This window comes from Electrona antarctica, assembly GCF_951216825.1.
Source record: "Electrona antarctica genome assembly, chromosome: 17".
Taxonomy (NCBI): Eukaryota; Metazoa; Chordata; class Actinopteri; order Myctophiformes; family Myctophidae; genus Electrona; species Electrona antarctica.
The window spans coordinates 16633364-16643363 of record NC_136798.1 but is presented as its reverse complement, the minus strand read 5'-3'; the positions used below and the strand labels follow the sequence as shown (position 1 = coordinate 16643363).

At 47.2% G+C, this 10000-nt stretch overlaps 1 protein-coding gene across 2 annotated transcripts in view; it reads left to right on the top strand.

Moving 5' to 3' along the window:
* Positions 1–10000, top strand: part of runx2b (RUNX family transcription factor 2b) — a gene marked incomplete at both ends in the record, with an annotated part of 57923 nt that overhangs the window by 41967 nt on the left and 5956 nt on the right. For both annotated transcript variants that reach the window (XM_079526005.1, XM_079526004.1), the window contains one exon: positions 7213–7389. In XM_079526005.1, the coding sequence (XP_079382131.1) occupies positions 7213–7389 (177 nt within the window). The remainder of the gene's footprint in view (positions 1–7212; positions 7390–10000) is intronic.

The window sequence follows — 10000 nt, the reverse complement described above, 5'->3', positions numbered from 1 at the left end:
ACACACACATACACACACACACCACGGAAGGGCTTGTACATTACAGTACAGTACTACAGCACGAGTACAGTACAGGACCACTCACTTCAGACTGGTCTGATTTTTATCTTTTTTGTTTTTCCGTGGCTGGACCCCATACTACTCCCATGGTAGAAACAGCCTACATGCTAATCCTCGGTGCACACGCGCGTGCAAGGCTGCACGCGGTCATTAGTTGATTTTAGTGCTCAGAATGGGATAAAGTACCATGTTGGGAGCTTAATAAAACATTAATTCGAGGTCGCTAATAATAGTCCGGTCGGCGCTACACAGCCTGGAGCGACACTGGGGTGGAAATGGAGGACAATCACTTCCGGGTCGGCCAGATCTTCTTCTTTGTTTATGTCGCGCATTTCACTGGCACTGGCCTCATGTTACCGCCTATGGTAATCGCTGCACAAAGAGACACATTGTGAGCTTGTATATCTGCTATTTTCATTAGTTTGGGGTCTCGGGCAAACGTCTAATTTCTCTTTTTGAGTCCCGAGCTAAAGGGTTTGGGAACCACTGCTTTAGGGTCCTGACCCGTATAGCTTTAGTAACTCCAATCTTATATAACAGTAATGTTCTGTAATGTATATACAGAGTCACAGAGAACCTGGCCTCTTTGTTTTCGTGAGGGTTTAGGGATTTGAGTGAGTGTTTTAGGACATGTAGAGAAGTAGCAGAACAGGGCTCAGCTCAGATTGAGCACAGGATCCCATTTCCTGACGCCATTAATTACTGAAGACTTAGATAGTTTACCTACTCGCTGTTAGTTACTGTTTTCTGATCAGCGGAGATGGAGCGGGACAATCGTGGCTTGTAGCTCTGCTGCAAAGGCTGAAATAACACTGTTCAGGGGATCAGGGAATGTGTGTGCGCGCGATGTTATCTGCAGGGGAGGTGTTATTACTGAATGAGAAGGTCTGTGGTTTGGTGTGTGCCTGCACGTGTGTTTCTGTGGGTGTGCGGGTCTCGGAGCGTATAGTATATAGGCTAAGGAATAAGGATGCATGCTTCAGTTTATGTGCATGTATACCTGCATGCGTGTGTGTGTGTGTGTGTGTGTGTGTGTGTGTGTGTGTGTGTGTGTGTGTGTGTGTGTGTGTGTGTGTGTGTGTGTGTGTGTGTGTGTGTGTGTGTGTGTGTGTGTGTGTATAAACATGCATAGTATGTACGTATACGTGCATGCTCGGCTGTGTGCAGGTATCCATGTTGTGACCGTGTGTGTGTGTATGCACGCACATGCGCATTGCTCACATCTGTTCTGAATCTGTCCGTGTTTCCGGCTGCCGGCTGGGCAGGGAAGTGGCAGGCTGAGGCGCTATCGAAAAATCTCCGCTGTTTTCACAGGGATGATGGGAATCTCAGGGACTTTCCCCCTCCGGCAGTGAAATCACCCGCCTTTCCCGCTCCTTTAAATACCCCGGGCTCATTCCTCCGCCCTGCTAGGGTTCCGATAAAACAGCTGAGACGTCTTGTGTTTGGCAACAGTTGTCGGCTTAGAGGTGTAATTAACTCATGAAGAACTGTATTTACTGTCAAGGCTGCTAAACTAATGGACTTGAGGTCTGGCCTGTTTGGGGGAGTGTGAATTGGACGATAATGCGATGGTTGACGTCCCGCATTCCTGTCCAGGAGGGCGGTGTGTGTGTGCATGTGTGTGTGTGTGTGTGTGCGTCTGTGTGTGTGTGTTTGTGTGCACATAGGTTTCCTTGGCCTGGGTATACATATAGTGTCTTCACTCACGGTGTCTGTAAGCTGAGAGCGACAGAGAGCCCCGAGCGACCGTCGATGCACGCATCACGTCTGCGAGGCTTGATGAAGAACTCGTGATGTTGTGAAATCAGAAACTTGCCTCACATTCGTCAAATGTGTCTCAACAGTGGCAGAGTGGCAGCTTTTCCAGCGACTCCGCGCTTACAATACAGCACAATCCCTGGCTTCTCAGGCAGATCAAATTTGTCTTTATTTCTCTAAATATACACATTTGTGCTTAAGGAACCGTGAATGTCTGACTTGCCTGTCTGCCTGTATTTCGGGGAGAGAGAGAGGCGGGGCGGTGGGGGATCCCAGAGGATGGATGTCGAAATCCTAAACGCAGCCTAGTCTGTCTCTTAACTATTTCACCATTCGCTTGCACTACAGGGAGGATCCTATAGCCCTGCTCAGCACCGCCCCACGGTCTCCTGACTGCAGTGGGATCCATCCAGCACTCTTTAATTTACTGGTCATCAGGGTCCCCTCCTCTCTGCTCTGCGCCTCCTCCCCGTCGCCTCAGTCAGTCAGTCAGTTCCCCCCCGTCGTCTCCTGCCGTCTCCAATGCTATTTGTTTCCCATCACTAGTAGACAGGCGTGCACACAAAGCCTCACTTTGTCCCCATGGCTCGTTTAGAGGAGAAAATTCAGTCTGTCGCGAATGAAAGCGCTGTGATTGACTGGGCATGGCTTGTGCAGAGAAACAGTTGGAACCTCCGGCGACAGGCACAGATTATCTGCCGGGTATGATGACGGCAAAGTGTTATTAACGAGTTATGGACTGAATTATAGACGTGAAGGAGCTCTCTGGACAGACAAGCGGCTGCGTTTTCTACGCCCCGCTCTGTGTGCTTTCAGCCTGTGAGGAATGGATGACAGCAGTGGCGTGACAATAATGACCAGATTGTCTGTTTTCAAATGTTGATGATGACATTGATGTGGCATTAAAGTCATTATCTGACATGTGCCACCGCCTCCACTTTGGTTTGTTTGCCATGCCACTCATGCTCAATAGGCTGTCAAAGCACATCAATTTAAAAGGTGCTACATGCACTATTGATGTGAAGCTTAACATCAATAGTTCAAGGTTAAGAAAATAGGCCTGTAGGTTTTCAACAATACAAATAAAATCATTGCCAACTCCAAGCCTCACCTCCTCCCATGCCATTGACTGCACTTTGCGCCAGTTTGTGTCTTTCCCCAACATCGGGTCCATATTTGAATATCATATCAGTGTGCATGGCCTCCCTGTCTAAGCTTTAGGTTTTGGTAGTAAGTTAATACAGTAGGTGTGAGGTTTGCAAATGAAGTCACCTGACCCACATCACAATGTGGTGCTCAGCGGCTAAGCCACACTACACATGAAAGATCTGAATAGAATCGTACCCACTTTGATAAACTGGCTGCTAGTGGGCATGTCGGCTATGGTGGTGATGGCTCCTTTGGCCAAACGGTAATAGCGTTAATAATTTCTAATTATTCAAACATCAAAATTCACCTACAGTATAAGTTGGGGGGATTCAATGAAAAAATTTAAAATGTTTGACATGCGTATAGATTTGATTGGCATAGCCACATATCCTGCTTTTATGAGCCCTCTAAATATATCTGACTCTTATTTCCTATTTCCTTTTACACTTTTATGGGTGCAACTATCGATTATCTTCATATCGATAATTATATTCGGCATGGCACGTTGTGAGCTTGTAGATCAGCTATTTTTGCTATTCTTGAAAATCCACAATTTTATTACAATTCATTCTTTCTTATAATTGATTAAATCAATTAGTTTGATTAACCGTTATGTCACCGTGGTGTCAAGTTCGGCAATACTCTGTCAGCGGTGGTGACAGAAGATGGAGGAGGGAACAAAGCCAAAAGATCTGAGAAAGCACGACATTTGTTTGTTTTGAGACAGTAACTATAGGTACCTAAATAGGTCAAGTTATCTTGATAATGCATTATGTAACATTTCAGGTAACCGCAGAGCTGTCAATTCTCACGCATTGAGCGAGTTGGCCTTGCTCACATGCACACACGCAACGACATCTCCTATGTCTGTGGAACTGCAAATCAGAAAATGTTACCCCTCAAATAAAAGTGATGCTATCAAGCAGTATCTCGTGCCACGATTGATTTCCAGTCATGGAAATTTGCACACATAATGCTTCTATATACAAGGCACAAGTTGTTGCCATTTTGCTTGGCCTCGCTGGTATCATATTCATGTATATTCGGTTGATCAGATGTCAGAGGACTCGTGTAAATGGTAAATGGTGCATTTATATAGCGCTTTTATCCAAAGCGCTACAACCATGTAAGGCACCAACCTGCACATGGGGAGCAATGAGGGGTTTGGAGTCTTGCTCAAGGACACTTCGACACTAACTCTGGGGGAGCCCGGGATCGAACTCTTCCCAAGAGGCCACTGTACCCATGATCCACTGCCGCACGTGTATATTTCATTATCTCTGTTCAAGTCAGTGATTCCAACTAGACTTTTCAATGTCAATGGACAGACCTGACTTCTGCAGAAAGATGATATATTTTCAACTACAGTACAACTTTCACACTTTTTATGAGTTATAACACCAGGCATTTCTAGATTGTGCGTGCGGTCTCTTCATGCTGCATTCATTTATGGCTGGGGGTGCTTCTGTTTCCTGGCGTCATTGTGGATGCATAGCACGGTAGCAGCATTAGCTGTGACTGTGTCTACATAGGCCTACTGTACGTACAGTACAGAAACCGCTATAGACGGCTTGGCCTTCGGCCATGCTGTGAATAGATCTCGGAATAGTCAGAAGTGCTTCAGTGCCAATACAATATAAAGTCAATGCAAATCACTACATAGCATAACGCTGCTGTCAGGCAGAAAGCTTGAAGCTTCATATTTCAACGTATGTGTTTTTTTCTTTTTATCTTGGCCACAAATGGCAGCATTGTGAAACTTGCTAATGTGTACGGCTGTAGGCTTTTCTCTGAGAGCAGTGAAGGAGTGTCATCCCGGGGAAATGAATTGTTTGCCTCGTTCTTGGCTTATAGTGCCTTTCTGTGAGTGTGCATGCCAAGAATGCACGTGAAGGTTATACTTGTTGACAGTATATGTGACAGAAGTGCGCATGCGCCAACTTGTAAAATGGTTTCCATTCACCCCAAAATTGGTAACCAGCATAGCAGTAGAGAGCATGCACGGAGACTCAGACGGCGCATGAGAGAGAATTCAGTGATTAAATGTTCGGTGTGTCTGTGTGTGTGTGTGTGTGTGTGTGTGTGTGTGTGTGTGCGTGTGCGTGTGCGTGTGCGTGTGCGTGCGTGTGTGTGTGTGTGTGTTACCCAGGTAGGAGCACTACCCGTCTTGACTGCACGTCACTGGCTGGCCAGGGTTTGTGTTGGCGTAGGTTTGGGGTTATGTTAGGGTGGTGTTGAGCCTTTGTTGTGAAGGGTGAAATGGTTTTATTACACTACATATCTGGAGTGGAATCTTCAGTCTCTTGGACTTGTCTCGGCACTGCTCAGCTGCATTGTGTGCACAAACGAGACAGTTACAATGTGTGGTCGTGGCAACACCGGCTCCTTGCACCACGTATTGAGTGAGTCACTTTGGGCTTTGTCATTGATCTAAAGAAAACTCTGAGTCATCCCTCTCCTCTCCTCTCCTCTCCTCTCCTCTCCTCTCCTCTCCTCTCCTCTCCTCTCCTCTCCTCTCCCCTCCCCTCCCCTCCCCTCCTCTCCCCTCCTCTCCCCTCTCCTCCTTGCTCTCTTCATATCCGCCCCAGAGTGTTAGGGTGAGTGCCAGCCCTTTGTTCCCAGGCAGCAGGCAGGTTGGGCAGGATTGTGAGGTAGCTCTAGAGCTGTGTGCTGCCTGCATGGGCCAGCTGGAGCCCCGCCAGCACGCAGCAGGAGTTTCTGCTCTCCTCTGTTTGATATTTACTTAAGCGCCTTTACAGTGGAACCAGTGCAGGACCAGACAGACACACAGAGCCCTGTCAGCCTGTGTGTCTACTCTACAGGCCTCTTGTTTCTATACACCCCTCCTTCGTTAAACTCCATAGTCTACACCTGGGCTCATGGTAAAGCCCCCTATAGCAGCACAGGGCTTCTGGAATAGAGATGGGTTGGCTCAGACACACATGCGTACACACTATGTACACACAAACGCGCATGCGCACACACACACACACACGCGCGCGCGCGTGTGTGTATGTGGTTGTTTGTGTATTGTGGGGGGCGTGGGTGGGGTGGGGAGGACGCACGGTATTATGTTACCAGCTTGACAGAGCGGGTTAAGAATAGAATCAGGGATATAAAGAGTGTAAAATTATAGGTGTAGGAATGCGGCTGGGAGAGAAGGGGCAGAATATATTTGGCATAGGCCATGACTCCTGTGGGGATAATGGGGCGATGGCGTGAGAGACTGTGTTTACCTGAGGAAGAGTATCTCTCTCTCTCTCTCTCTCTCTCTCTCTCTCTCTCTCTCTCTCATGGGCAGGGTGGTGATACTGGGTAAGTTCCGACCTCCCGAGTCTTTGTTTCCAGCAGGATGTAGCATCCTCCTCTACACCAGAAGTCTCTGCTTCTTGTACAGGAGCCCACGCTGTGTTTACCGAGCGAGTGCACAACATGACACAGCACGGCATGGCGTGGCATGGCACAGCACAGCGGGCAGGGGAAACTGACTGACACTGACACTGACACAAACCTGATCAGCAGCCAAGATAACCACTCTGGACCCACTGATACACGGCACGCATTAGTCAGTTGGTGTTGGTCGTGAGCCTATGTGAGGTAGTGCAGCTGAGAATTCTCATAGTTCAAGTCTGGGGCACGTGGGGGCGCTTCGGGAGGTGTGAAATGAGGAATCATATATTTGGTGTTGTTCCATTTGGTAGAAGTCAGCACAATGGAAGAATGACTCGTCTGAACAGATGATTCACCGTTAATGAGGCTCATCATTAGATTGTAATGTGAGTTGTAGTTGTGAATGTGATATGTGAATTTACTAAACCCATCCTCTTAGCTCAATCCTGTCTTACAGGAGTTTAGAGTCACAGCTAAATCCTGAGCCTTACAGGTCCACTTTTACACTCTCAGTCAGATGTAACCACCACTTAAAGTTTAAACCCTCTATACTTCGTTGACTGGGGTCCTTTCCCCCTCTACATCAACCCTTTTTGCCGGAAAAACGCCGATACAGCTTGTAGAATGATCACCTATTATGACATGGCCAAAACCTGGATGCTTATGGGTTCATGTGGTTATTGAACACTCAGTGCGTGTCTGTCTGGACAGAGGTGTAGCAGTCAAAGCTCATTCTATGCTTGCAATTCATCTGGAAAACAACAGCATCATGGAAGCTCTACAGTCATGGCTGTGGAGCTTCCATTATCAAGCTGTGAGTAGTATAGGCTGACTGGCAGTGTGTCCCCACAGGGCATCGTCAGAAGCTGGAAGACCCCCCTAAGACGGGCCTGTTTTCGGACCGCCTCAGTGAGCTGGAGAGGATACGCCAGACCACCATGAGGGTCGCCGTGCCGACGCAGGGCCCCCGGCCGGTCCTTAACTCCGGGCCCAACTCCTTCAACCCCCAGGGTCAGACGCAGATAACCGGTGAGGCTCACAGCTCCCTAGATTTAAGCCACCTTTATATTGCGTGTAATGTTATTCCTTCATTTCCACCCAGCAAAATCCTGAGTGAGTAATTTAACCACTTCAAACCTCAGCAACCCTATTCTGGGCATGTCATTATAGGGGTTGATAAGGTTCAGATCTTTAAAAACATTGTCAAAGAAAAGATATATATAGCTGAAATATCCCAGCAACAAGCTCACAATCTCACGGCGTGTTGTTAGGTGGTAGATTGTTTGCTATTCCTCATACGGCAAAGAATATAGGGCTTTGCCTTCCTATGTCAGTGGTTTTCAACCAGTTCCAGTGAGGAGGTTCCAGGTGGTCCCCAGCTAAATGATGGAGATTTAGTATAAACCTAATGGACCCTTATAGATCTTCTCAAGAGTTACATTATTGTTAAACATCTGCATTACTTAATTTACAAGAAGTCTACACAATTACAGAATGTAGAAGAATTGTTATTTTGATCAATGTTTGCCTGATCTCTCCTAATGGCAGCATGGATAGTTGACAAAATAGTATTCAACAACAACAAAATATTCTTTAGTTTTGTGTCCGAGAGGCTAAATATCATCAAATGGTGGTCCTTGGCTAAAAAATTCCGAATAAATAATAGGCCTTGATATGAAAATGGTTGAAAAGCACTGCTATAAGTGGTAAGGTAATTCGCTGAGGGTGTAAAAATTGAGCCATACAGGTCCACCAAGTTAAATGTTTTTTATTTTTTATGATACGTAGCTTGCGGAGTTAGTTCAGTCAGATATACTCGAGGGGTTTCATGCTGTGCTCAAGGGTGCACACATATACTCAAGGGGTTAATATGCTGCATTACTATGTGGGTGTATTGTGTGCAAGACCCACATGTCATACGCTGATGTGGCAGTCAGCTGACCAATTGGGCGGGGTATTTAAGCTCACTAGACTGCATGCGTCTTCCTGCCTTCCTTCTGCATATGGTTCCTGGTTGTTGTTATGTGATGTTTGCTCCCACTGCCCCCCCAGCACCACCGGTGGGCTCTGTTATTTCTGTTCCCCACGGGGGTTGTTATTGTATATCTATCTCCCTGTTCTTAATGTTTAATGATGGTGTTTAATTGTGCCGAGCAGGGAGAAAAATGTAGCAGAACCGAACGCCACGATAAAATATTATATGCACACCTTCTATAATAAATATTGGTTAAAAATATTTGTGAGTTATCTGACTGAAATTTTATTTTTTGTGGCTTTCGCCTTTTATTTTATTATTTTTGTAGAGGGATAGATAGAATGTGGGCTGACAGGAAATGGCGAGAGAGATGGGGGGGGTGCAGTAAAGGCCGTTCGGATCGGGGGTCGAACCCGCGGCACACTGCCAGACTGGATAACCAACCAAGGTGCCTGGACCGCTGAGCCACGGCCCAGGCCCCACCAAGTTAAATGAACAGACCATGTACTTTCTTTTGTTAGGGAAGCAGACTCCAAATTAGTTGAGTCCCATCATGTCTCTTGGCTCTTCACGACCAGCATGGGAATCTGTCAGGGCTGCGGCCGACCGTATTGCACCTCATGCACGGTCGGTCCGCTGCGTCTCGACGCAGAGCACGGCGAGCCGCCGGGGTGAGCCAGCAGACGTTTATATGTCAGGTGAAATGTCACACCTGGAACAGGAGTCACATGTTCACGGCGCTAACATAACGGTTCTGCCACGGAACAGTCAGATGTCAGACCTCCTCGGAGGGTTGCGTGTCCCTCTCTCTATAGGTGCATTTGCATCCAGGAAGGTAACCCCATCTCTCACGACTTTGGGATGTCTGCCACCCGATCGGCCGTGCCTCTCAGACCCATTTTCCTGTCAGCCGCTCTCCGGCGTTTGCTCCACACAGAGAGAGAGATAGTTTCAGGGACCGTTAGGCAGATTAGAACAAAGGAGAACTTGCCCGGAACAGGAATTAATTCTGTACAAGCGGAACGAGCTCGCAACTGCAACTTGAGTGTATAGGTTTTGAGGTCAGGCTTCAACGCCACACGTCCAAGTGCAGTGTCATATTTACCGGCGGTAACTGACTGTAAGTAACATCAGTACATTCTGACAATGCACCCCATCGTTGAAATGTATATCATTAAATCAAGCACAGCTTCAGTCATACAATTGAACTGAAGGTAAAAGTTCTGTGCGAGCACAGATATAAAGAGTATTTCTTCGTTTGCATGCACTGTGCGCACACATGCGTGCGTGTGCGTGTGCGTGTGTGCGTGTGTGTGTGTGTGTGTGTGTGTGTGTGTGTGTGTGTGTGTGTGTGTGTGTGTTTACATCCTTGGTTGTGTGCCAGCAAGGCTCTCAGCTGCAGCGTGATGTTTTATGAGACAAACAGGAAGAACGTCTCTTGGAAGGTAAACATTAGATGTGTATCATTACCGAGGACGTTGCATAAGAGGTCCAACCAATACTTAACCTCAAAACACCAGCGCAGAGAGAGAGACACCGGGAGAACGAGTGGTCTTTAGCGTTATCCTCAGTCAGAGGCCATTCCGTGCCTTGCATTTGGACTTTGGGTTATGGGGTTATCAGAGCCCCATTTGACCGCTTAAACCAAATATATTTAGTGGTCCG